Raw genomic sequence first — 27,435 nt, 5'->3', positions numbered from 1 at the left:
TCCTCCTTGTCCTCCTCCTCCTCCTCCTCCTTCTTCTTCTTCTTCTTCTTCCTCTTCTTCTTCCTCTTCTTCTTCTTCTTCTTCTTCTTCTTCTTCTCCTCCTCCCTCTTCTTCTTCTTCCTCTTCTTCTTCCTCTTCTTCCTCTTCTTCTTCTTCTTCTTCTTCTTCTTCTTCTTCTTCCTCTTCTTCTTCTTCTTCTTCTTCTTCTTCTTCTTCTTCTTCTTCTTCTTCTTCTTCTTCTTCTTCTTCTTCTTCTTCTTCTTCTTCCTCTTCTTCTTCTATACCTACTGGTATAGGAAACATTTGAGAAAACTCCTTTCCAAGCAGGTCAGCACCTGCTCTGCAATTAATACTCTCAGAGAGTTATCTGGGGATCTGACAGGTTTAATCATTTGCTGAGGCTCATATAGCCAGTATATGTTACAGGCAGGAATTGAACTTAGACCTTATTGATATTGAGGCCAGCTCTCTATTCACTATACTGCAGTAACACTGGTGGGTGGTGCTGTGGTAAGTACATTATCTTTTCTGCTCCATCCTTACTTTTGGAAGGGATAGAACTGATAGAACAGGTATCAGTTGTTTTCAACCATTCTCCCCTCTATCTTTCCCATTTTGGAGGCTAGAGGTTTAATTAGCCATAGACTGTTAAAATAGTTAGCTTACTTTTTAACCTCAGGTCCATATGGTTCCTTCCATTGCTATTTCTGTGGAATTTATATCAAAAGAAAAGATATTAATATGATAGAAATAGCTCAGAGCCTCCAGTTAGTAAGTCACTAAAATTCAAGCAGAGGTTTGGCTCTCTGCCCTGATTGAAATCTTATATAAGATTTAAATATAAAGAAGTGAGGTTTAACTGATAAGAAAAAAAAGCAGAATTATTTCACTATATAAATAGGAACAAGTCAGCCTCAAATCACAAAGATTAACACTGACAACCTCTTATGGATACTACTGTTTATGTCAATGCGGAATTGAGCATCAGAAGAAACCCTACAGAACCAAAGGACTGGGCTTAGTATCTGCAAGTATCTGAAAAGGCTATTGGCAACTTTTATACTCCCAGCGCTCACTGGTCATCCAGGATCTATCAGGTTATAATTCATATCTTTCAGAAAATCTCATCGGAATATATGGGAATTGTGTTTTGGATTTCGCTTTTACCTTTTAGTATTACTATTAAAGAACATTAGTCATACAGGTAGGTGGATAGACTATACATCCTAGAATCAAGAAGACTAGAGTTCAAATCATGCTTCAGATGCTTATTAGCTGTGTGACTCTGGATAAGTCACTTTATCTTTCTCACCTCAGTTTCTTCATCTGTAAAATGGTGATAATGGTATCGATTAAATAGGATTGTTCCAAAGATCAAATGAGATAACATATGTAAAGTCCTTTGTCAACCTTAATACGACAAACATTTATCAGCTATTGTTATAATTAGCATTGTTATTAGTATAGCTATAACATAGACAAAAAGCTATAACATAGACAAAAAGCCAGGCCATGGACTCTAAGAAATCTGAGCTGGCAAATTAATCCTTTTCAATCACTCTCTACTCTGTGTCCATCTTCTGGCTAGGCTTATCAATAGGCTTGCTGCCCATAGCAGCCTGGCTTGTTCTCCTCCTCCCCTCCCCGCCTACCCCCAGCCATCATTGGTGAGGGTCCCTCCCAGCTCCTCACTTTAGGAACACCCCAGGATGCCTTCACTTCCTCCCTTCTCCCTGGCTGTGGACACTCTTTATTGAAAATTCAGTTCTCCAAGGGCAGGACCGTCCTTGCTTTCATATTTAGATCCCCAGTGCTTAGCCCGGGGCTTGGAACAGAAATATTGGGACTGAAGCTATGATTTCATCGGTATAGGGAGATCTCTAGTGAAGAAACACCTTTTGCAAATGCAGGTCAACACCTTCTCTTCAACTTACAGCCATCAAGAACTGCCTAGGCTAGCCCAGGATCACACAGGCAGTATATGTAAGAAGTACATAGTAAGCCTTAATAAGAGTTCCTTTCTCCCTCCCTTCCTTTCCTTCCCTCCTTCTTTCCCTCCTTCCTTTCTTCCCTCCTTCCTTCCCTCTTGCTTCCTTCCCTCTTTCCTTCCTTCCTTCCTTCCTTCCTTCCTTCCTTCCTTCCTTCCTTCCTTCCTTCCTTCCTTCCTTCCTTCCTTCCTTCTTTCCTTCCTTCCTTCCTTCCTTCCTTCCTTCATTTCTTCCTTCCTTCCTTCCTTCCTTCCTTCCTTCCTTCCTTCCTTCCTTCCTTCCTTCCTTCCTTTTTTCCTTCTTTCTTCCTGTCTTCCTCCCTTTCTTCTTCCCTCCCTCCCTCCATGCCTACCTCTCTCCCTCTCTCTTTGCTTCCCTCCCTCCCTTCCTTCTTTCCTTCCTCTCTCCTTTCCTTCCTCCCTCTCTTTCTTCCTTTCTTCTTCCCTTCCTTCATTTAAGTGAGTATGTGAGGATCAGTAAAGACTTTAAGAAGGGAAAAACCTGATCTGGGCCTTGAAGGAAGGAAGAGACAATAGGTAGAAATAAGACAGGAACAGGGAGTAGACCTGTGATTTTACTGACACAGGGAATTCCTAGATGAGGAACACTCTACCCAGACCTATCACCTTGTCCAGCACAAGTAGGCACTTAATCAATGCCTGAGATGCTCTCCCTTTTCACCCCTGCCTCTTCGAATCTCTTGGGCTCCTTTAAGATCCCATTCCCCCACTGCCTTCTGAAGGAAACCCTTCCTCCTAAAACAGGCAGATTGATAAGAAATAGAATATTTATTAGGCTAGGCTCTGCACTAAGTCCTGGGGATATAAAGCCAAGCAAACAACATAGTCTCTGCCCTCAAGGAGCTTACATTCTTTTTTTTTTTTGGTTGAGGCAATTGGGGTTAAGTGACTTGCCCAGGGTCACACAGCTAATGAGTATTATGTGTCTGAGGTCACATTTGAACTCAGGTCCTCCTGGCTCCAGGGCTGGTGCTTTATCCATTGTGCCATCTAGCTGCCCCAAGGAGCTTACATTCTAACAGGGGAGAACACAACCTAAATGGGAACTAGCTAGCTGGGTACTTTGAGGGCAGTGATGCTGCTGCCAAGGAGGTGAGGAAGTCTGGAGAGGGAGTCGTTAGTGCCTTCTATCCTAAAGTTACCTGCCATCTGACGTCTCAATATCTTGTGTGTCCCTAAGTATCTACATGTTATCTCATCTACTAAAATGAGTGTGTTTCTTGAGGGCAGGGAATTTTTCCCCCCTTTTTTGTATACTCAGAATTTAGCACCGCACCTGGCACATAGCAGGGACTTAATAAATATGCCTGGCATATAAGAAGCCCTAATACATGCTTGTTGATTAACTGAGTTAACCTGATTACCCAGAAACCTCAGGCTGCCATCTCACTACCACCCCCAGCATTACCATCATCATAGCTAACATTTATATAGCACCTGCCATGTTCCAGGCACTATACTAGGCATTTCACAAACATTATTTCATTTGATCCTCACAACAACCCTGCAAGGGTTTTTCTTTCTAATTTTACACGGGCTTTTATTTTACAAAGGAGGAAACTGAGGCAAACAGAAGTTGAAGTGACTTGCCCAAGGTCATGCAGCTAGTTAAGTGTCTGCAGTGAATTAGAATTCATGTCTTCCTGACTCCAGGCCTAGGGCTCTATCTACTTGCCGTCTCTCTGCAATGGTGTGAAACAAGGACCTAGGGACTATTAATTTTTGCTTGTTTGTGTGAGTTCTTCACTCCCTCGGTTAAATATCTGATGCAGGGCCAAAACATCTGTCCTAAAAGAGCTGGGAGAAGGGACAAATTAGTTACCATTTTAGGAGGAGATTTGTTTGATGTTTAAGCAGTCGAGCATTCTTGTATCAAACACTCTAAAGAGGGAAAAAAAGAGAAGGGAGAGGGTAGAACAGAGATAGTGATATGTTCAGCAAGGGAAGGAAGTGGTAGTGCTTCAGACAAAGCCTAAATGAATTCAGTCTCTTTTAAAAAGGAAAGTTGATTTTTCTTCTCAGCAGCAGCTGTGAGTACCCAGAGGCTTTGCAGATGATGTGAGCAGCACACTACTTTATGTTCACACTCAAGTATTGGAACCTCACACTCCAACCTGTGCCTTCAAACAGAAAAGTGATAGGGACTCTTGTTCCAGAGCACCTTCATCTTCTGTGTACCTCTAAACAACCTGCAGGGACCCACTGATCTAATAGGGTGCTCTGGGAGGGGCAGGGGGGGATGAAAAAAGAGTATAGTCCCTTCTAGTGAGAATATTATTTTTCTGAATGTCACTCTAGGAGAAAAGATTTTCTTTTTCTTTTCTTTTTTTTCTAAAGAGACCTTGCCATTGAGACTTGACTCTGAGGCTGGTTGGATGTGTGCTTTTGCCATCTCTGAAAACCTAGCATAGTTTAAGGGGAAATTGACTTAGGCACCCAGATAACAATACGGATTTCACCTTGATGGCAGAGTTCGGCTCACGGGCAGTGCTGTAGATTTTGAAGCCACGACTCTATATGAATCTAGAGTTCTGTAATAAGTACGTACTACTATGCTTACTCTTCACATTTATTGAACTCCTATGGTTGGAAAGATGTGGCATTCCAAGAGAGAATGTTCTTATATTTCTTGATTTGTATATACCTTGTATATACCTGTGTATATGCATGCTGCCTTTCCCGTTAGAATGTAAACTCCTTGAGGGCAGGGACTAATTTTTTGTCCCTTTTTATCATTAGCATTTAGCACAGAACCTGGCACATAGAAGGTTAAATACTTGTTGATAATTAACTATTTCTTCAATTAGGTTAATTCCACTAAGCCCCTCAAAGTAGAGAAGGTATATGACTATGCTGGTCCTGTTCCATCAGAATAGTTATTCTCAGGCTAATACTCATAGACATTTTAAAAAGTGCACAAATTTACTTTTATTGTTATCTTTATTTATTCATCTATCCATCCATCTACCTATCTATCTATCTATCTATCTATCTATCTATCTATCTATCGCCTTATTTATTGTGGCACAGTGGAAAGATTGCTGGATTTGGAGCCAGAGCCACTATTTACTACAAATGAACCGTGTGACTTTAGGCAAGTCACTTACCCTTTTGAGAATCCAGTTTCCTCATATGTAAAATGAAAGGGTTGGTTGGAAGACCTCTATAGTCCCTTCCAGCTCTAAATCTATGATCCTTTGATAATGCACCAAATGCTTTGTGGGCATTTCAGGTCAGACGTCATGGAGACATCTCTAACTCCAAATGTCCAAAACTGAACTCATATTTTTTCCCCAAACCCTTCCCATTCCAAACTTCACTGTTTCTGTTGAAGGTACATCCATCTTTCTAACTTCCCAGGATTATAACCTCTTCACCTCACACTCTTCCTCATAAAAATGATATATTTATTTGGCAATTCATACCATTTCTACATCTGTGGCATATCTTGTATTTGACCCCTTCTTTCTATCTCCTCAGACAGCCTTTCATTTGGATTGTTACAATGGCCTCCTAATTAGTTTCCCTACCTCAATTCTCTCACCTCTGTAGTCCATTCTATATACAGTAGCCAAAGTGATATAGCTCTCTTCTCCTCTATCAGCTTCGTTCAATTTCTGTTTACTGTCTCTAAGATAAGATATAAACACTCCTATTTACCTTTTTAAAGTCCTCCACAATATGGTACCAACTTATTTTTTAAGCTTTATAGGACATTACTCCTCACCCTATGATCCAGCCAAATGATCCTTTTTTCTGTTTTTCATACATAATATTCCATATCCCAACTCCATGACTTTTCACTGGCCATCTTCCTTGCCTATAATGCCCCTTTTCTCACTTTTGCCTTATAGAATCTGTGGCTTATTTTAAGATGTGGATCAAACACCATCTATGTATGATTCCCCTTATCCCCAATTACTAATGCCATTAAAATGTGAAGAGAGATAACTATAGGTTGTCAGGAGGATTGGATAGAGAATTGACTCTCAGATGAGTGAACTGAAAGGACCTGTTTAGAGCAGAGAAAGCAGAGAAATAACTGAAGCCACAGGGCACTGTGGTCTTTCAGCTTGCTTGCGTATGACTGTCTTTAGAGCTTGAGAGATTAAAATTCACAATGCAGTAAATCAAATGACTGTTTGGAGACTGCCTGAAGATTAAGGACTTTTGGTTTCAAAATTGAGGGAAAGTTGGATCTCATCAGTCAAATCAACAAGCCTTTATGAAGTGCCTACTATGTATCAGGCACTGTGCTAATCACTGAAGATACAAAGAAAGCAAAACCAACCCCAGTCTCTGCTCTTAAGGAGCTCACACTCTAATGGAAGAGCTAACATGCAGACAACTATATAAAAAATAAGATACAGATAATTTAAATTGGAGATAATTGATAGCATTAGGTTTTTATAAGTTTGTACCCACTCTCTCCAATGAACATTGTGTGTATTGGTGGGAGAGTAAAATCCAGGTTCATTTGTATACTATGATCTTTTGATGATTACTTCATTTGCCTTATATTGGTTAACTGTGGTGTTGTTTATTATTCCTACTTTTGTTTACTAAGTATCTTATGTTTAAGAGCTAATGAGGTCATGGTGCCTGATTTTGTATAAATGAGAAGCGCACCAGTAGGGGTGCATGAACTATAGTGCTGCATGAACTATATATAGTAAGAGTATATTCTTCCCACAACAGGGTTACTCCTAGTACACTGAGAGGTTATGACTTGTAATGTGTTATAGCAATCTATCTCTGGAAACCTCAGATCTACTAGTATGAGAGGAAATTGGAGGTGAGTGAGCCAGCCCAAAAAGAGAGGAGGTGACCACATGCTCCATTCCAGGTGCTACATATATGTCTATTCTTGTTGTCTTCCTCATTAAACTCTAAGTTCCTCATGAGAAGGGAGTGCTTTACTTTTTGTACTTGTATCATCAGCACCAAGCTAGTACCTGGCACATGGAAGGTGCATAACAAATGCTTCTTGGTTAATTGATTATATCATCTTCATCTCAGAACACATACTTCTCCTTTTCCAACAAGCCATTAGTTATAAAGACAGAGAAAAAAGTAGTTTATCAAACCAACCAATGAATCAACCATACCTGCCAATACCTATGATATTCCACACTCATAGTCCTCCCCTCTGGCAAAGAATGGGGAGGACCTCAGGCTACTCTCTCTAAGTCATATGTGACTCTTTCATATGTAACCTTCATTTCCTCAAGCCTTCTAATTTTTTTTTCAGGACTATCAGAGAATCAACCTCAGGAACTTCATAGTTCTCTGGCTTACCAGAATTGTTCAACACTATAATAGCAGAACACTTTCTCAGTGCCCTTCTAAGGGTGACTATGAGTTTTTTAAAAAAGAGTTTAATATGGCTTCATTGGTTGAAGATCAGAAGAGGAGATTTACCCAAGATCAGGATGGCAGCATCTAGGAGACAAGTAGTTTTATATAGGGCAGATTGTTATTGGACATACCTCAGCCTGGTTCCTTTTGCTAAAGTTGACCATGGAATGTGGCTCCAGCCAGACACGTGAGTACACTGTCCAAAAGTTTGACTGGTAAGTACAATGGTTGTTATCTCCAGGATAGTACCAATTTGAACCAAAGGAAGTGTACTTATGTCAAGGCTTTGCAGAAGAAGTGATCTTTGTCAGATCGTGTGTCTGCATTTGTAGTTTGGAAAATATGGTCCCTCTTCTTATGCCAGAATAGAATCAGTTGAAGGAATGGGGAATGTTGAGCATGAAGAGAAGACTTGGGGGGAAATGTTGTCAAGTGCTTCAAGGACTGTCATGTGGAAGAGAGAGTAGACTACTCTTCTCCACCCAAGAGGGCAGAAATTGGAATAGCGGGTGAAAGTTTCAGAGAATGGATTTAGGTTTGAAGTAAGGAAAAACTTCCTTATAATAAGTGCTATCCTAAAGTGGAATAAGCTGCCTTTAGGGGCAGTCATTTTCCTTTCAATGAAAGACATCAAAAGGAGGCTAATTTTGCTAGGGAATTTGTAGAGAGTATTCTGCCTTTTTCTTAAAAAAAATAAGTTTTTTGGATGCCTTTTGTTTGATCACAGTCATTTCCAGATATACTCCATCTTTGACCACCAATGAATCCTCCTTTATAACAATAAAAACCCCACTGACATAGTGATACTGTCTGACTGTAAATGCAATATTCCAAATCAATAGTCCCCGATCTGTGGTGGAGATTCTTGGTCCAGACTCTGAGATCTCTTCTAACTCTGAGATTCTATGATTCTATGATGGAGTTGATGACTTTCATACTCCCTTTTGCTCAATTTAGCTGTGCCAAATTGGGAAATGAAGCCATGGGACTTCTGGGGAAAGAATTTAGTCTCCAAACAGCCCTAACTCAAGTTTTATGACAATTAGCAATATATGTTAATGTGTGAATATTAGTAATAACCTTCTATATGTTACATATGTATATGTGCCTCTCTGTCATCTATCTATAATCACCTATCAATATCTATCCTTTACCTATATATATGTTGTTCAGTTGTTTCACTTGTGTCCGACTCTTCATGACCCCATTTGCAATTTTCTTGGCAAAGATACTGGAGTGATTTGCCATTTCCTTCTCCAGCTCATTTTACAGGTGAGGAAACTGAGGCCAACAGGGTTAAGTGACACAGCTAGCAAATGTCTAAGGCCTGATTTGAACTCAGGTCTTCCTGACTCCAGGCCTGGCACTCGATCAGCTATGCCACCTCCCTGCCCATCTACCTATATATAGCTATCAATATTTATCTCTCTATATAATCTATCATCTATCACTTATCTAGCTACCAATTTTCTATCTTTTATCACTAGCTATCAATTGTTTATCATTTATCACTAACTATCAATTGTCTAGCTATCATTTATCACTATCTAGCTATCAATTATCTCTATCTCTCTCTGTCTCTATCATCTATCTATCATTCATCATCCATCACTTATCATCTATCTCACTATCAAACGACTACATATCTATCTATCTCTCATATTCACTCAGTTCAGGTAAGAAAATTCAAGGGCACCAGTGATTTATTTGCTATTTCAAGTATTTGCTGTCAAACCATCCCCTGGGTACATGACAGAGACAGCATAATAAGCCCCCTTGGGGCTCAAGCCATCAGAGTACAATTTCAGGCCATTTTCACTGGAGCCACCTTCCTTGGAGTCTCCCCGGAGGGAGGGAGAGAAAGCACTAAGCTCAAGAGGGAAGCCAGTGAAACTGCATTAGAAATTTTCCAGAACACTCAAGCCATTGTAGTACTTATTTCTATGGAGATTTGAAGATCAGTGTGAGTTATTTATGGCTTTTGACCCACTTCTTGGTGAGGAGGCCTTTGGGTCTGGTTCAAGGTCTCTGATGTACTTTACCATCTTCACATTGAAGAAGAGTCTCATTCTTTTTTTTTTTTCCCTCCCTAACCTTATTCTTCGGCCGGCTAGACCAGCTTTAAGCTTCCAGGGAAACATGTCCTCTGTTCCTGCAGGATAGCTTAGGTTTTGTAGGTTAAATTACCCAGGAAATTATGTGGCCACTTTATTAGTATAAGTGGGCCCCTGTATTGAGAAATCTGTACCAGTAATTGTTGAGCATCCTGACAAATTTCCATCTCATCACTTCGTTTAAACCATTGTTAGTCTTACCTTTTGAACTCTAATACTCTCCTCTTTCCTCACCCATGCCTTTCAGAGAATACCATTCTTTCTTTCTTTCTTTCTTTCTTTCTTTCTTTCTTTCTTTCTTTCTTTCTTTCTTTCTTTCTTTCTTTCTTTCTTTCTTTCTTTCTTTCTTTCTTTCTTTCTTTTCTTTCTTTCTTTCTTTCCTTCTCTCTCTCTCTCTCTCTCTCTCTCTCTCTCTCTCTCTCTCCCTCTTTCTTTCTTTCATAAATATTTGTGGACTATTTCCTGTGTGTTCAAGGTGCCGTTGTAGTCACTATACAGACACATAGAAGAATTCAATCACTTTTAATCACAACTGTTCAATTTAAATTTGAGGTAAGGTCAGAAAGGGACAGCTAGATGGCACGGTGTGAGCAGCATGCCTGAAGTCAGGAAGACTCATCTTCCTGAGTTCAAATCTGGCCTCAGAGACTTAATACCTATGTGACCTTGGGAAAGTCACTTAACCCTGTTTTCCTCAATTTCCTCATCCATAAAATGAGCTGGAGAAGGAAATGGCAAACCACTCCAGCATCTTTGCCAAGGAAACCCCAAATGGGGTCATGAAGAGTTGGAACAACTGAAAGGACTAAACAACAACAAAAAAAGTGAGAAAATTGTCCAAGAAACCATGAAAGTGCTAAATATCCATGACCCCCCCCCAAGTAGAATGTATGTTACTTGAAGGGTCATAGATTTAGAGACAGTGAGACTTTAGCATTCACTTAGTCCAACTGCTTGCCCCATTTTACAGATGAGGAAACTGAGGAAAAAAGGGGTAATAGAATTTGCCCAGAGTGACTCAGGTAATACAGGACAGAGCTAGGATAAGGAGCCCAGGTCCACTGACTACAAAGTAAGCTTCCTCCCACAATGCCACATGACCTCTACACTTTCTGTTTTGTGTTTATCTTCTTCGTACCTAGTATGGTCCCTTGGGGATATAAATACAAGAAAGAAGAAAGACAGTCTTTACCCACTAGAAGCTTACATTCTAATGGAGATTACTATGGTACTTGTTTCCCCACCCCTCATATAAAACTTAAAACCTTTTGACCTTCTATCATAATTATTTCTGGAGAGGTCTCAACTCCGTTACTAAACTGCATGCTCACTGAGGGCTCTATGGGTCAAATTGTCTCAGGACCTCACACAGTTCTGGCCTTGGATTCAGAGCATCTGTATTCAAATCTCCCTCTGGCACTTCCTACCTGTGAGACTTTGGATCAGTCACTTATGTTCTCTAGACCTCAGTTTCCTTATTCATCAAATTAGGAGGTTGGCTACATGGCCCTTTCCACTCTACATCACTGGTCCTATGATTTCCCTCTTCTCAGATTTCTTATAAGATTTTCTTAACATCTTTGCAGTCATCGAATCCTGTCTCATATATGTATTAGTGCATTTATCTCAGCCTATCCTCCCCAAATTAGATGGTCAGCTGTTTGAGTGAGCAGGGACTGGGTCAGTCCTTTGGCATCTTTGTTCTCAACGAAGTGCACAGTACACAAGAGATGTAAGATAATTGTAGAATTGAATGTGATGCTCAGTGGGAGAAGTGAACACAGCGGGGAGTGCTGCTCCTAGGAAATGGTGGTGGCTGGGCATCAGGGGCTAGATCTCTGAACAGGAAAAACAGCTTGGGAGCCACACGGCCCTTGAAAATGAAGGGACATCTGGAGTAGATAGAGCACTGACTGAGTTTGAAACCTCTCTCAGAGACTTTCCAGCTTTGTGAGTCTGGGCATCTCTCAGCCTCAGCTTTTTCATTTGTAAAATGAAAGTAAAAACAGCACCTACATCACTGGGTTGTAATGAGGATCAAATCATATTTTATACACACACACACACACATATATATATACATATATATGTATATACACACACAGAGAGACATATGTATATGTATGTATATATATACATACATGTGTGCATATATACATATGTGTACACATATAATGTGCTTTTTAGACCTATATAGATATTGGTTAGTATGTTAATATTATTGTTATGTTCTCCAGAGGCAAGATTACAAGCAATATGTTGGTTAGATGAGATGGAGCAGGCTCATTAACCCCGGAAGTTTGTATTGACTTTCAGAGAGGTCGTAATTCTGGAGCTCAATATTTGTATTTGGGATTATTTTTGTTTTACTTTTACCTTTTCTCTCCATCTATAATATGACAGGAAAGCCATCACTGTCTCCCTGTAGGGGAAAGGGAGGGAGTAGCCAGGCTGAAGCCATCAGCAGAAGTCAAAAGCTGAAGAAGGGGGTTGCATCCATTCCAAATGTTTTCCCATCGAGTAAAGGACAAGAAAGATCACAGATTTGGAGCTGGAAGGATCCCAGGAATCAGAGTCTGACACCTTTGATTGTCAGATGAGGCCCCCAAAAGTCTAATCGCTAAAGGTGGAGGAGGCAGGATTGAACTCCAGTCCTTTAATTCCGAATCCAGTTTGCTTTCTCATCATAGGACACTCAGTCCTTTCATAAAGAAAGGCTCTACAATGGTGCTCTGGGCTGGGGAGATTCTTTTTCACTTTTATTGCTTTTTAGAAGAGTTGAAAATAGGATAAGACAACCAAAAACACTCCTGGGGTGGGTTACCTTTCCAGGACAGGGGACCTGATGAACCCTACTCTAGACTCAATCCCTTCCAGCACCAGCTAACCATAACCAGTTGTATTTTGGATGCCCAGGAACAGTTCAAGATCAGCTTAGAACATCAGTGACATATTCAGGTCCCTGCCGGCTACAGTAAGTGAGGTCATCCCTAGAGTGGTCCCCAAAAAACAGACTCGAGCCTTCCCTCCCCTGCCTCTGGTCACTATCTTTTGCTCTCCTTTCACTCTTTGCCCTCTGAGAACCTTTTCCTGTATTTTTGCAGTAGATTAAAATCAGAGGACCCTAGTACAAAATCTTGTCTTTGCTATTTTCTTCAACTCACTTCTCTGGGCCTCAGTTTTCTCATCTGTAAGAGGAGAATGGGACCTTCATCCCAGCTCTACATCAATGATTCCATGATCCCAGATCTCTTCCTCATAGATTCTGTCTCTTTTCAAGTGCCCCTCAAAATCTGACTTTCCCCTGGACACACCACATCTCTTGGTGCCCTTTCCAAAACTGGCTTCTCTTTATCTCACACACCCTAACTGGGGATCAGGAAGACGGCTTGGCATATCATTCATTTTCAGACCATATGTCTCTACAGTCACTCAGGCAAGGGCTGGTGACAACTGAAAAGTATAGAAATATAGACTGTATACAATATAAATATATATATAATAAAATAGATAATATAGGCAATATATTATATAATATATGATTACATTATATCACCTATTATATAATCATATGTTGTATATATTGTATGATATATATAATCATATATTGTATATATTATAGGATATATTCATATCATCTATTACATATACTATATATGTATAATATATATAACATATATAGTATAGAAAACTATTGACTTCAGCTATTTTGCAACCAAGTAAAGAGTGACTATAATCTCTTGCCCTCTAAAATTCACTTGATCCGGCCTAGATCCTTGTTGCTGTCATCTACGGACCATTACATCATTCTTCTTTCTCTGTAGAGTCTTCATCTACCCCTCCTTAGAATATTCTGGCTTGCCAGGTCTCAGATTCCTTAATTCCCATGATAGCGATTTCCAATCTATTCCAACCATCCATGGAGCGGTTATTCCTTAGGCAACGCTGCTTCTTACTCATCCCCCTCCCCCTCCTCCCAAACTAAAAACAAACAAACAAAAAACCAAATTTGTTTCAGGTGCTATAATTCCTAGTTAGGACTTTGACTCCTGATATCCTGTTTTTTCACCTTTTCATGGGAAAGAGGATGGTGAGATTTTTTAAAATGTCTTAAATTTATTATTTTTTTAGAGTGGATAGTACACTGGTCTTGAAATCAGGCCTCAGACACTTACTAGCTACTTGACCCTGTGCAAATCACTTCACTTTGTTTGCCTCGGTTTCCTCATCTGTAAAATGATCTGGAAAAGGAAATGACAAACCACTCTAGTATCTTTGCCAAGAAAAGCCCCAACCAGGGTCATTAAGAGTTGGGCATGACTGAAACGACCGAATAACAGCAAGAAAATTTTTTGTATATTGTATTTATTATTTTTAAAATGTTTGTGTCTGAGATTAAACCTTAATAGAATTTAACCAGGTGCTGGAAAAGGGATCTGTCCAGTGAAGTCTGACAGGGACCCAGTGATGGTAGAAGATAAAGTTTTGGCTTTGGAACTAGGGATTATGCAGAAAGTCTAGCCAGAAAGGATTCCATTCCCTCAAAGACCAAGGAGGAAGCTTGGGCTTAGAAAAGAAATGGAGGAAACAAATTGGAATGGAAGTCAGACTTGTGCGGTAAGCTACACTGAATACCTCTAATTCACATCTCTGTAAGCTTAAACCCGGAAATTGCTCACTCTATACTCAATTCGGCATCCCACACAGCCATCAGAGCAGGTGATGCACTGATGGCCCCCTGTGGAGACAACTGCATTTCTATGGTCATAGTCTAAAGAGAATGCTCATCGTTTGTCCCCTGGGGTGCTGGGGATGGAAGAGCCCACTGGAAAGCTCAAGAGGTATTCTGTTCAATGGTGTGTCCTCAGTGGTTTTGCCTAAGCTCTGCTGTTCCGGCTGGTTACAAGTGGACAGCGTCTGTGAAGCCCTCTTTTTCAAATAACTTGGCTCACCATCTGTGAATTTTGAGACAAGATGCTCTTGTGAAAACAGAGAAACCTCATTTCTCAGTTGTTTAGCATTTGTGTGTTTACATTCGCACTGTGGAGACTGTTCATCATTGCAGACTCACATCTCATTTAATTCAATGGTTAGACTTTTCTTAGCTGTATTTTTAGTTTCTAGCTTGCCAGATGTTGTAAATAACCACAGCTGGAAAGCTCTCTGGAGAGGAAGTTGGATGAATGAGGAATTCTAAGGGGGAGGCTACATATTTTGGTGATTTTTGAAAAGCTCTGACTTAAAAAAATAGGCTAGTAGCTAGGCACGCATTTTTGCCTGCTGAACCACAAAGATCCTTTTGAAGAAGTATGCTACATAAATATTAGCTGCCATATGCCGTGGGGAATGATACAATAGTACCGAAGTATCCGTGTTTGGGTTATATATTTGAGCAATCCAAATAAACTGTGCAAGTCATGGAATTTTGCAATTGTTTGGGTCCTCAGCTGCCATATAGTCTAATACACACCTGAAGAAGAATCCAACTTCCATCCTCACTAATAGATAGAAATCCAGACTCTGCTTGTAAACTTCCAAGGAGGAGGTGCTCACTGCTTCCCGGGGTACTTCCTGACTCCACTTTTGAATCAACCTAATTATTAGCCAATTTTTCAAATCTGTTTGCCTCTTATCACCTTCACCTTTTGTTCTTGGTTTTTTTTTTTCCTATGGGGCCAAACAGAGTAAGCCTAATCCCTTTTCCACATACACCCCTTCAAATGGTGTAAAGACTGATCATGTTGTAATGTAATACTATTGTGCTAGGAGAAATGACAGGCCCAATGATTTCAGAAAAACCCGAAAAGAGCTATACAAACTGAAGCAAAGTGAAGTGAGCAGAACCAGGAAAACATTGTACTCAGCAACATCAAGATTGTACAACGAATAACTGTGGATGACGTAGTTATTCTCAGCAATACAGTGATCCAAGACAATTCTGAAAGACTTACAATGAAAAATGCTATCCATATCCAGAGAAAGAGCTGACAAAGTCTGAATGCAGATCAAGGCATTCTATTTTTCATTTTCTTTCTTTTTTTCTTTCTTTTTTTTTGGTTTGTGTTTTCTTTCATAACATGACTAATATGGAAATATGTTTTGCATAATTGTACATGCACAACTATATTAAGTTGCTTACCATCTCTGGGAGCAGGGAGAAGAAGGAGGAAGAGAATTTGAAACTTAAAATTTTTAGAGGGGAAGTTTAAAAATGATTTTTATAAGTAATTGGGAATAAAATATTATGTTTTTTAAAAAGACTGATTATGGCCTCTCCATCCCCTCATCCTCTCTCTTTTGGTGAATCATCTGCAGTTCTTTCAACCAGCCCTTCTATAGAAAAATTGCAGGCTCTTCACTCTTTTGGTTACCCTTCTCTGATTGAGTTCCAGCTTCTCAATGTCTTTCACTAGAACGTGGGGCCAGAACTGAACACAATGTTCTACATGTCATCCAACCAGGACTGAGTATGAATGGGCCTATGACCTCCTTGTCTTTAAGCAAGGGTGTGTTGTTAAATATTTAACAACTGACTCTCAAAAAATATGCAAGACACACTTTTAAATTGAATCTGCATTGTTAACCCTTTTTTAAGAATAGCAAATTGGGGCAGCTAGGTGGTGCAGTGGATAGGGCTGTGGCCTTGGAGTCAGGTCAGACATTTGATACTTACTAGCTGTGTGACCCTGGGCAACTCACTTAACCCCAATTGCCTAAGCAAAAATATATATATATATATATATATAGCAAATCAACAAAATAATAAACAAAGCCCTGATCTGTAGCATTTGCCAGTTTCTGAGGTATAATACTCATGTCCAAAATTTAACAGTTAGCTTTCAGGAACCAGTTCCAGGGGGCTCTAGCACACCCCTGCCAGGGAAGTGATGGCTTTCCTGATGCAGCCCCAAATTCGTGAACTCTTTTTGGTTGTTTTTGTTCTGCTCCATGGTGCTGTTGACTCAAATTAAGCTTGCAGTCCCCTGAAACCCATCTCACCTGTGACAGGTTTGGCTGCTCCCAGCTGTCCTTCTTCCACTGTAAATAGCCTACCTCGCTGCGGGCCAGGACTCCATGCAGCAGGTCTTGAGAACTTCCTTGCTGGTAGCCATTGAAGACATGGGGACTTGCTCGTCCTGTTAATATGAGGTTTAGAACTGCCTAGACAGAAACATGCCACAGATGGTTATTTGTAGGCAGCGGCAAGATGGAGACCTTTATTTGCTTCTGATAATTTTGGCTTCTGTGGTGGTGACTGAAGAAATCCAAGGATTAGACCCTTCTAGAGCACACAGTCTTCTGGTTCCCAAGGAGTTCTAGCAGGTCTCACTTAAGGGATTTCCATTTTTTTGTTGCTCTTTCTTTTTTCGTTCTTTCCTTTCAATCCTGTCTGAATCTTTGTGACCCCATTTGAGGTTTTCTTGGCAAAGGTACTGGAGTGGTTTGCCATTTCTTTCTCTTTTTTCCCAACAATTTATTTATTTATTTTCAACATTCACTTCCATAAGATACAGGGTTTTAAATTTTCACCCCTTTCTTCTCCTCCCCCCTCCCCAAGACAGCATGCAATCTGATATAGGCTCTATTTATATATTCATATTAAGTATATGTTCATATTAGTCATGATGTATAGGAGAATTAGAACTAATGGGAGGAACCACAAGAAAGAAGAAATAAAACAAAACAACAAAAGGAGAGCAAATAGTATGCTCCCATCTGCATTCAAACTTCAGAGTTCTTTCTCTGGATGTGGATAGCATTTTCCATCCTGAGTCTTTTGAAGTTGTCTTAGAACCTCGCATTGCCGAGAAGAACCAAGTCTATCAAAGTCAGTCATCACATAATGTGGCTGTGACTGTGTACAGTGTTCTCTTGGTTCTGCTCACTTCACTCAGCATCAGTCCATACAAGTCTTTCCAGGTTTTTCTGAAGTCTGCCTGCTCATCATTCTTATAGCACAATAGTATTGCATTACATTCATATAGCACAGTTTGTTCAGCCATTCACCAATGGATGGGCATCCCCTCAATTTCCAATTCTTTGCCACCACAAAAAGAGCTGCTATAAATATTTTTGTAAGTGTGGGTGCTTTTCCCTTTTTTATGATCTCTTTGGGATATAGACCTAGAAGTGGTATTGTTAGGTCAAAGGGTATGCACATTTTTGTAGCCCTTTGGGCATAGTTCCAAATTGCTCTCCATAATGGTTGGATCAGTTCACAACTCTACCAACAATGCATTAGTGTTTCAATTTTCCCACATCTTCTCCAACATTTATCATTTTCCTGTTTTGTCATGTTAGCCAATCTGATAGGTGTGATGTGGTACCCCAGAGTGCCATTTTACAGAGATCTCAATTTACAGATGAGGAAACTGAGGCTAACAGGATTAAGTGATTTGCCCAGGGTCATATAGCTAGTAAGTGTCTAAAGTTGGATTTGCGCTCAGTTTTTCTTAACTCTAGACCTAACACTCTATCTACTGTGCCGCCTGCCTTAGGGATTTCCATATAGGCTGTTAGAAGCAGTAAGAGAACCAGGAAAACATTACATATGGTATGCACTTTAAAATGTATTGTATTTGAAAATAACTTAACTCACTTATCTCCATCCATATCATATATTGTATGCTATTAGAACACTTTCAAAATAACTCCTGTATTTTGGGATATCACAGACTTAGACCTAGAAGAAATCTTAGACACCATCTAATCTAAACCCCTTAGTTTACAGATGAGGAACTGAGGCCCAAAGAAAAGGGATTTGCCCAAGGTCACACAGGAATTAAGTGATAAACCAGGATTCAGGTCCCTTTACTTGAAATCCATTACATTTTCTCCTGCACCTTGCTACTTTCCTTCTTATGATAGGGGTGGTGTGGGAACCATTAGATGGAAGGGATAAGCTTAATCAATTCTACAAGTTCCTCCATTAATTATCTCTGCCTGCTTGGTACTCTCCTTCCCATATAGCTAAGGTACCATAAATGCCCCCCCTTCTAGGTTTCCATTTAGTTATCCCAGGTTCTGATTAGTTATTGGGTCAGAATCCTTTCCAAACTATATGCCCACCTGCATCTTTTCTAGCTTCTAACTCCCCTAATCCTTGCCATGGAGGCACACCACACTAGGCACAAATCCCTTCTTCTTGTTATTTCCTCTGGTCCGTACACTCAACTCTGCTTACTCCAACCTTCCCCTGCCTCATGCTTCTGTTCTGTCCACCCTTCCTATAGAGCTTCCTTTTGGGATCTCGATTCCACCAAGTTCCTGCTGATCCTACATCTCTTCATTTGCCTCTACAGCTCCCCTTCTCCTTCATCTTAATAACTGGAATGTCATTTCTTGAGGCTTATACATCTCTGGCAACCCTCTCCAGGGATGGCTACTCATTTAGCTACTTATCCTTGACTCAAGAAGCCAGGAAGAAGAAGAAGCAGCATATTTCTTGACCATTTCCAATACTCAAATACCATCACTCTACAACCTCTTTGCTTTTGAGCTTCAGGCCTCTGATTCTTGTCACTGTCATCTGCGAGCCACCTGTCTCAGTGACCCTTCATCTGATTTACAGTCCACCCAAACCCTTTCTCTGCCAGCAGCCTTAGAGATTTTAACATTCAAGCTGCTCATTCTACTAACGGCCTGTTCTCACAGTTCACTGAAATACCTTAAAGCTCACCACCACTCAAAGCTATTCCATGTCCAAAATCGAGGGCTCTGAGATGCCCTTCTCTGATCTCTTGTCCTCCTACTTCTCCTCCCAAACCTCCTTTCAAGCTCACCTCAACTTTTGGCCACTCAATTCCTCCCAGCGAATGTTGTTAACACTAGTATGAAGGATGTAATATCTTTGTTGTTTCAACAGTTCACTCTTCTCCCATCCCCCCTCAAACCAAACACCTGCTCCTCCCCCTCACTTCTATTTTCACTGATGGCATGATTACCTCCCAGTCAGCCTTGAAGCCACAGCACTATCTTTGACTCATCCTTCTTCCTTACCACCCTCATCAAATAAATAGTCAGGTCTGTCATGGAGTTGGTATGTACTCCCGAAATAGCTCTCAAATCCAGGCCCCTCTTTTCCACTCCCACTGACCCCACCCTAGTTCAATCCCTTTCCACTTCTCATTTAGATTATTTTAATAGCCTCCTAAGAAGTCCTCTTGCCTCTTCAATCCATCCTTCTTCCAGTGGCCCATATTCTTCACAGATCATCTTTCTCTTCCTGCTGGAAACCTTCAGTGGCTCCCCATTGTCTCCATATACAATATAAAATCTCTTACCCTGGCATTCAGACTACTCCACAGTCAGCTCTAGACTATGTTTCCAGCTTTATCTCATAGCCAGACTAGACTCCTTATCCACACACATTTCTGTTCTTCCTTCTACCATCTTGGTGCCTTTACTCATTGCTAGGAATACTCATTAGCCCCATATCTATTTATTAAAATCCTCCCTTCCTTCAAGGCCCAACTCAAAGACCACTGCCTTCCTGAAGCTACCTCTAGTCCCCCCTGTTGGAGGTGGAATGAAGTTTACTGGAAAGAGTGCTATAGCTGGAGTCAGGAGAAACCTCAATTCAAACCCCACCTCTGCCATTTATGAACTCTATCATTAGGTAGGCACCTAGGTGGTACAGTGGATAGAGCTCTGAAACTGGGGTCAGAATGACTTGAGTTTAAATCTGGCTTCCAAACTTACTAGCTGTGTGATCCTGATCAAGTCACTTAAACTCTACCTCCGTTTCCTCATCTGTAAAATGAGGATGATAATAATACCAGGGGTTGTTGTTGTGAGGATAAAATGACACAGTACTTGTAAAGTGATTTGAAGTGCTATATTAATACTAGCTGATGTTATTATTATTATTATTAATTTGTCTCAGTTTCCTCAGCTATAAGGCTGGGAACTCAAATGAGATATTGTATGTAAAATAGCACGTAATCAATAAAGCTATTTAAAAGATATGCAGGAAATGAGGTATAGAAATCTATCCTGCCCTACAGGAAAATTGAAGGGGAAGGGGAGAAGAGAAGTGAGGGGAGAGATAGAAGGGAGGGCAGATTAGGAGAAGAATGCATGCCATCTTGGGGTGGGGGAGGGACAAGATGGGAAGAAAATCTGGAGCTCAAAATCTTGTGGAAGTGAATGTTGAAAACTAAAAATAAACTAATTAATTAAAAAAATAAATAAAATTTTAAAATAAAGCTCTTTAAACGCTCATTTTTTAAAAAGTATTTTAGGATTTCATTTGGACTGTTCCATTGTAGTTTTTATAATCTACCTTGCATTATAAGTACATATGTAACTTATCTGCTCTATTAGGTTATAAGCTCTTTAAAGGTGGGGACTATGTCAGGGGTTCTTAAACATTTTTGGTGAGGGGGGCTCATTGAAGTACTTATTTTCTTTTTTTGAAGTTGTTATAAACTTAACAAGCATCAACAGACATGAATATTTCCATATACAAAGGAGAATGAAAAGAGACAATTATACATGAAACCATGAATATTTTTATGCACAACTTGTTTTTTAAAATATATATTAAATTTAATACAGGACTAGCCACAGTTCTGTGCCTGACTGTATCCCCTTCTGAAATTCTTTGTTGTCTCTTCTATGCATTTTTAAAACACTCATTTCTTTGCTCTGTTATTTTTGGCATCAGTACACTGCCCTCCTCATTCCCATCCTCCCTCAAAGGAAAGCCCTCCTTTGTGACAAATAAGCATAATTGTGCAAAACAAATTCAGATATTGGTTACATCTGAAAAGATCTCATTCTCCACTACAGTTCTGTCACATCTGTGGGAAACGGGTAGCTAGCTTCACCCTTGGCTTTCTGGACTTGTTAATGATCATTGCACTTGATTCTCAAGTTTTTCAAAACTTTTTTTTTCCTTAAGCAATATTTCAGTCACGTCTAAATTGTTCTCCTGATCCTGTTCACTCCGATCTGCATTGGTTCACCCAAACCTTTCCAGGGTTTTCTGAATCTGTCCCTTTCATCTTTTTTCTTAGTGCATAGCAATATACTATTACATTCATCTACCTTAATTTATTCAACCATTCCTCCATAACATTAGTCTTGGCAGTAAAGATTCGGGACGATGGAGAGTGGAGAGATTCAGTTCTGCGCATAAAATCCTATTGTGTTGTACCACGATCAACTGTGAATAACTTAGCTATTCTCAGTGATACAATGATCCAAGACAATTCCAAAGGACTTATAATGAAAAATGCTATCCGTCCCCAGAGAAAGAACTGATGGAATCTGAATGCAGATTGAAGCACACTTTTTTAAACTTTATTTTTCTTGGTTAAGTTGCTGTTGGATTTTTTTTTGTCTGTGTTTTCTTTTGCAATATTAATAATATGGAAATGTTTTTCATGACTGTGCGTGTATAACCTATATCAAATTGCTTGCCTTTTCATTGAGGGGGGAAAGGAGGGAAGGAGAGAAACTGGAATTCAAAATTTATATGTATATATATATATATATATATATATATATATATATATATATATAGTTTTTACATGTAATTGGGAAAAACATTTGAAAATGAAAAAATAAAATGCTATTGCAAGTATAAATTCTATATAATTTTCAGGAGACATGTCCATATACATGCAATTATAAATATAAATTTCATAAAATTCATGAGATTCATGCATATGCATGCAATTAATTGTAGGTGTTAAGTTCCGTATAATTTGCTGCATTCTGATGTAAGAACTACTGCTTTGAAAAAAAAAAGCTAAAGCTTTTTTTCCCCTAAAGTGAAAGCTCACTTTCATCTTTGTATCAATAGCTATTAGCAAAGTGCTTTTCCACAGCCGATTCTTTACAGTTAGTTAAAATTCAACAAATATTTGTTACAATTTATGAGATATTACAATTACAAATTGTTTATTACATCCCAGTGTGGGACATTATACCACCCATTCAATGTGTCTATGAAGCAAAAAAAAAAAAAAGAAAGGGGCATAGTTCTTGCCCACAAGGAGTTTGTATTCTATTGAATAGTACAATTGAATCCCGTTAGAAAATGAGAATAGATACAAAACTTTAAACTAATAAGAAAGAAGCCCCTCTAAACTCACCTGCCTGCAAATGAGATCTCCGCCCTGTGCCTGTAACAAATGAGTTGTGCTGATATCCAGGTCCTTGTGAAGTCTATGAAATGATATGGTCCATTAGGGCAGTATTAAGAATAGAGCAAATGTATCTAGACCCTTTCCCCTGCCCATACCTCCCATGGTTACCCTACAAGAATTTTCCTCTCCAGCCAATCTAATCCATTCATTTTTTGGTTCCTGTGCTTTTACTCATGGTATTCACGTGACTTGGAATGGTGTCTTCCCTTCTCCACCTATCAAATTCTTTCCTGTCTTAACGAGGCTCCTCTCTAAGGCACTTGGTGATGGAAGAGTCAGCAGGAAGAGATCTCTCCTGCCCCTGAAACTCTATAGCATTCCCTGTCTGTAACATTCCTTAACACTCCTTTAGGACTCACCATATATATATACATACATATGCATGTATGTATGTGTATGTATGCATGTGTACATGTACATGTACATATATATATACATATATATATGTATATATATATATATATATATATGTATGTATGTATGTATGGTGAAATGGATTAGAACTGGACTCAGTTTTGACTCCCAGAGCCAGTTAGTGCCATAGATCTAGAAGGGACCTTTGTGCTATGCTCATCCACACCCATTCCCTCATTTTGGAGATGAGGAAATCAAAGTCTGGAAGAGTTCAATGAATATTCAAGCCTGAACAGGTAGAAAAGGAAGAGTTAAGATTCAAACCCACCAATCCTCTGTCACCAAAACCTACATTTTTTTTTTCTGGGAGATAATAAATCCTGTTGTACCTACCTCTCACAGAAGTTGTGAGGCTCAAATGAGATTTTTAACATATGTAGATATACACACATACATATAGGCATGGCACATATAAACACGTATTATATTTATTTATTTTAGTTTTCAACATTCACTTTATATTTAATTATAGAGTTATAAAATCTCATAGATTTTGAATTCTAAATTTCCCCCCCTCCTTCCCCAAGATGGCATGCAATTTGATATAGGCTATACATGCACAATCAACATATTATATTTATATATACATACAGGTAGACAGACACATGTATATATACAACACAGATGTCACACATATGTATATACCCATATACATACATATATGTGTATATATACACACACATAAACTGCTTTGTAAAAATTCAAAATGCTATGCAAATTCAAATCATGTTAAATTTTTAAAAAATTAATTTTTTAAAAAAGAAGCAGTATGGCACTGTATAAGTTGGAGTTAGAAAAACCTGGGTTCCAACGATACCTCAGATGTTTAATAGCTGTGTGATCACTTCTTAAACCCCTGAGCTTCAGTTTTTTAATCTATGAAGTGCTGATAAGAATAGCATCTACCTACAGGATGGCATCAATGAGATGAGGTATGTAAGGTTTTGCAAACTTCGAGGTACTGCATAAATACCAGTTGCTATCGTTACTACCATTGTACCATCCCATATATCTTTTCAAGTATTTGTATCAACTTCCCAACTAGATTGTAAGCTCCTAGAGGCCGGGGCTGTGTTATACTTCCTAGTATCCCTCCACAGCACCTATGATAATAAGGGAGATTAAATATTTCTTGTTGTTGATGATGATATTAATGTAGTTGTGTATTTAGTAAGACTGTGCAAAATAAGCTTTTGGGGGGGGGTCATATTGGTCTTCACACCTCAAGACAAAGCCATTGTGTTGCAATCTCACAGCCTTCTCTAATGCCTACAACTAACATTTTTCTAACCCCAGCACCCAGTATGGTTCTAATATGTAGTAAATACTTCATAAATGCCTTCTGATTTTCTAGTTTTTTGACTGCATGCCAATTCGTTTATCTATTTTTCTCCTTTTTTGTTAATAAAAAGACTTAGAGATATAAATTTTCTGCTAGGGAGTACTTTGGCTGCATCCCAAAGCATTTTGTATGCCATCTCATTGTTGTCATTATCTTTAATGAAATCGTCTATTATTTCTATGATTTATTTTTGGACCCATCAATTCTGTAGGATGAAGTTATTTAGTTTCCAGCTGATATTTATTTCTTTTTCCAAGAGACAAAAAAGAGAAAATGATAACTGTTAGAAGGGCTAACGGAAAACAAACACATTGACATACTGTTGGTAGACCTGTGAATGGGTACCACCATTCTAGAAAACAATTTGGAATTATAAACAATAAGTTACTATGTAGTGCATGCCCCTCGTCCCAGCTATATCATTGCTACTAGGCCTATATTCCAAAAAGATTAAAAAAAAGAGGAAGAGGGCCTGTGTATACAAAAATATTTATAGCAGCTCTTTTTGTAGTGGCAAAAACAAACAACCCGACAATAACCCCCAAACTGGAAACTAATTGGGGAATACTTGAACAAATTGTGGAATATGAATGTAGTAGGATACTATTGTGCTATAAGAAATGATAAAAGAGATAGTTTCAGAGAAATCTGAGAAGACATGTATGAACTGATGCAAAATGAAGTGAGCAGAATCAGAATAATTTATACTATAATATCAGCATACAAAAACATTTTTAAAGACTTGTAGGGACTGATAAAGAGTGAAATGAGCAGAGCTAAGAGAACAGCTTACACAATAACAACAATACTGGAAAGGTAAAAGGACTCTGATCAACTCATCGATCAATCATGATTCCAGGGGACCAGTGATGAGGCATGAAATCTACATCCTGATAGAAAGTTGATATATCTATATCTATATCTATATCTATATCTATATCTATATCTATATCTATATCTATATCTATATCTATATCTATATCTATATCTATATCTATATCTATATCTATATCTATATCTATATCTATATCTATATCTATGTATGTATGTATATGTATGTATAAGTATATACACACACATATACATATACATGTGTGTGAGTATGTGCATACATGTGTGCACATGTGTGTATGTGCATAACTATCTATCTATCTATTTGCCACTGCCAGTGAAGGAATTGCTTTTCTTGACTATGCATATTTGTTAAAAGGATCTTAGATTTTTCTTTTTTCCCCCAGTGGGGTAGGGATAGCATGGAGAGAAAAGAGATTTCTGTTCATCTGTATTTTAAATTAATTTTTAAAAATTAATAAATGCTTATTGAATGAATGAATATGACCAGAACTTCTGTAGAAATATCTGAGACATAGAAAAGTCTACTCTCCATGAAAAAAAATCTGCATGGTACATGTTTTTTGATGTTTCTCATGTGGAGATGCAAGGTTCTTTCTGGTACAAGAATAAATTAATGTTATTAATGTTATATGGCAAGAGACCCTATAGCACAGATCTGAGCAAAAGTTCTCCAATTATAGATTTTACCTTTCAAATGTTCTAGAGAAGAGCAAACTGTAAAGAAATAGGATAACTCCATGGCTTCCTTCCCCTTTGAACTATTAAAGAAAAGAAAAGAAAACATATTTTTTAAAAAGTTACTCAAAGGAAACCATATATTTCAAATCTGAAACAAGAAAAGCTTCCTACAAGGTATCTCTATTTAAATGGCTTGCTGTCATGTCAAATTCAATCCAGTTGAAATTTAGGTCATTGTCTATATTAAATCAGCTATCCTACCATGGAGATGGGGTTACAATCACCCCTCCCCACTTAGCTGTGATACCTTTATCAGGTAAGAATACATGTGACTGAAACACTGAGAGGTTTGAATTGGGTATGAACAAGGCTTGAATATTTCAGCTAGGTATAACAGTAAATCTGTCCCCATTGGCTGGAGGATTTGGTCATACCTCATGGGGCTTGTAAAAACCAGGAGGCTAGTCTGGAATTGGAGTATTTGAACAGTTAATGGTGGAAGCCTCCTGCCCAAACCCCAGAAGGAATTACTTAGAAAGAAAGAGAATATTGTAAACTGAGCCCTCAAGGACCAGAAGATTCTGGCTTTTCATTGGTGTCCTACCAGAATCCCCGGTGTAGCAGCAGCTGGCAACAGTGCCTGAATCAGGAGCTGGGAATAAACTGAAGTGAGAGAGCAAAGATAGATTCAATGCTCCACAAGACACTAAAGAAAAATGACACCCTACCTAAGGAGGATGCCAGCAAAATGACTCACAGAACCTGTGGGTTGTGCGCATTACCACATGCGCACTAATCTTAAGCCTGATTTCTCTTGGGCTCCATGTGTACTTGTGGAACAGTATGTCACAGACTGGTTGGGAGTGGAGACAGAGGTCTTAGACCACCAGAGGAAAATGCCTGTTTCTAAAAGCTAATTAAGTCTGTCTGACTAATTGAAATCAGCTGATAATCAGCGAAAGAAACACACTAGTAGGGACTCAAGAGCCATAACATTAGAGAAAACACCTCATATCTCCCCAATGCTGCAACTCTTGGACCCTTAAGGAAGACATAATATAATCACTTTGGGGACCTGACCTTCCACCTTGAGAGGAGATCAAGAGAGAACTTCCATAGCATACCTTCTACTTCTTCATTTCTATTAGTGGCAACTACCATTCTTTGAGGCCTTTGAGGCCTTTCCTCTTAATTTCACATATCCAGCGAGTCACCAAATCCTTTTGTTTATCTTTCCTCCAAGATGTCTATTGGATTCAGCCTTCCTCCCCATTACTGCTGCCATTTTTCTAATATAGGCCCCCAAATTCACAAACCTAGATTACAGAAATACCCTCTTCAAGTAGCCTCCCTGTTTTTAGTGTATCCATTCTACAATCCACCCCAAAGAGATGACAGATTAACTTTTTTTGTCTCATATTATATCACTTGTTTTTTCTCTTTTTAAAAAAGAATGTTATTTTATTTTTTCTCAATTACATGTAAAACAAATTTAACATCTTTAAAAAT

General features: G+C 39.0%; 1 protein-coding gene across 1 annotated transcript in view; it reads right to left on the bottom strand.

Annotated features, from left to right (window-relative positions):
- LOC110204353 (inactive ubiquitin carboxyl-terminal hydrolase MINDY-4B) overlaps positions 1-27,435 on the bottom strand; it is a 47,548-nt gene that overhangs the window by 4,265 nt on the left and 15,848 nt on the right. Inside the window, exons 8-10 of the mRNA XM_078147654.1 lie at positions 25,936-26,006; positions 22,584-22,656; positions 16,480-16,641 (exon numbers count right to left, since the gene is read on the bottom strand). Coding sequence (XP_078003780.1) covers positions 16,480-16,641; positions 22,584-22,656; positions 25,936-26,006 — 306 coding nt within the window. The remainder of the gene's footprint in view (positions 1-16,479; positions 16,642-22,583; positions 22,657-25,935; positions 26,007-27,435) is intronic.

This window comes from Phascolarctos cinereus, unplaced genomic scaffold (assembly GCF_003287225.1).
Source record: "Phascolarctos cinereus isolate Bilbo 61053 unplaced genomic scaffold, phaCin_HiC Scaffold_7;HRSCAF=346, whole genome shotgun sequence".
Taxonomy (NCBI): Eukaryota; Metazoa; Chordata; class Mammalia; order Diprotodontia; family Phascolarctidae; genus Phascolarctos; species Phascolarctos cinereus.
Note: the sequence above shows the minus strand (reverse complement) of the source record. Positions and strands in the feature narration are given on the sequence as shown.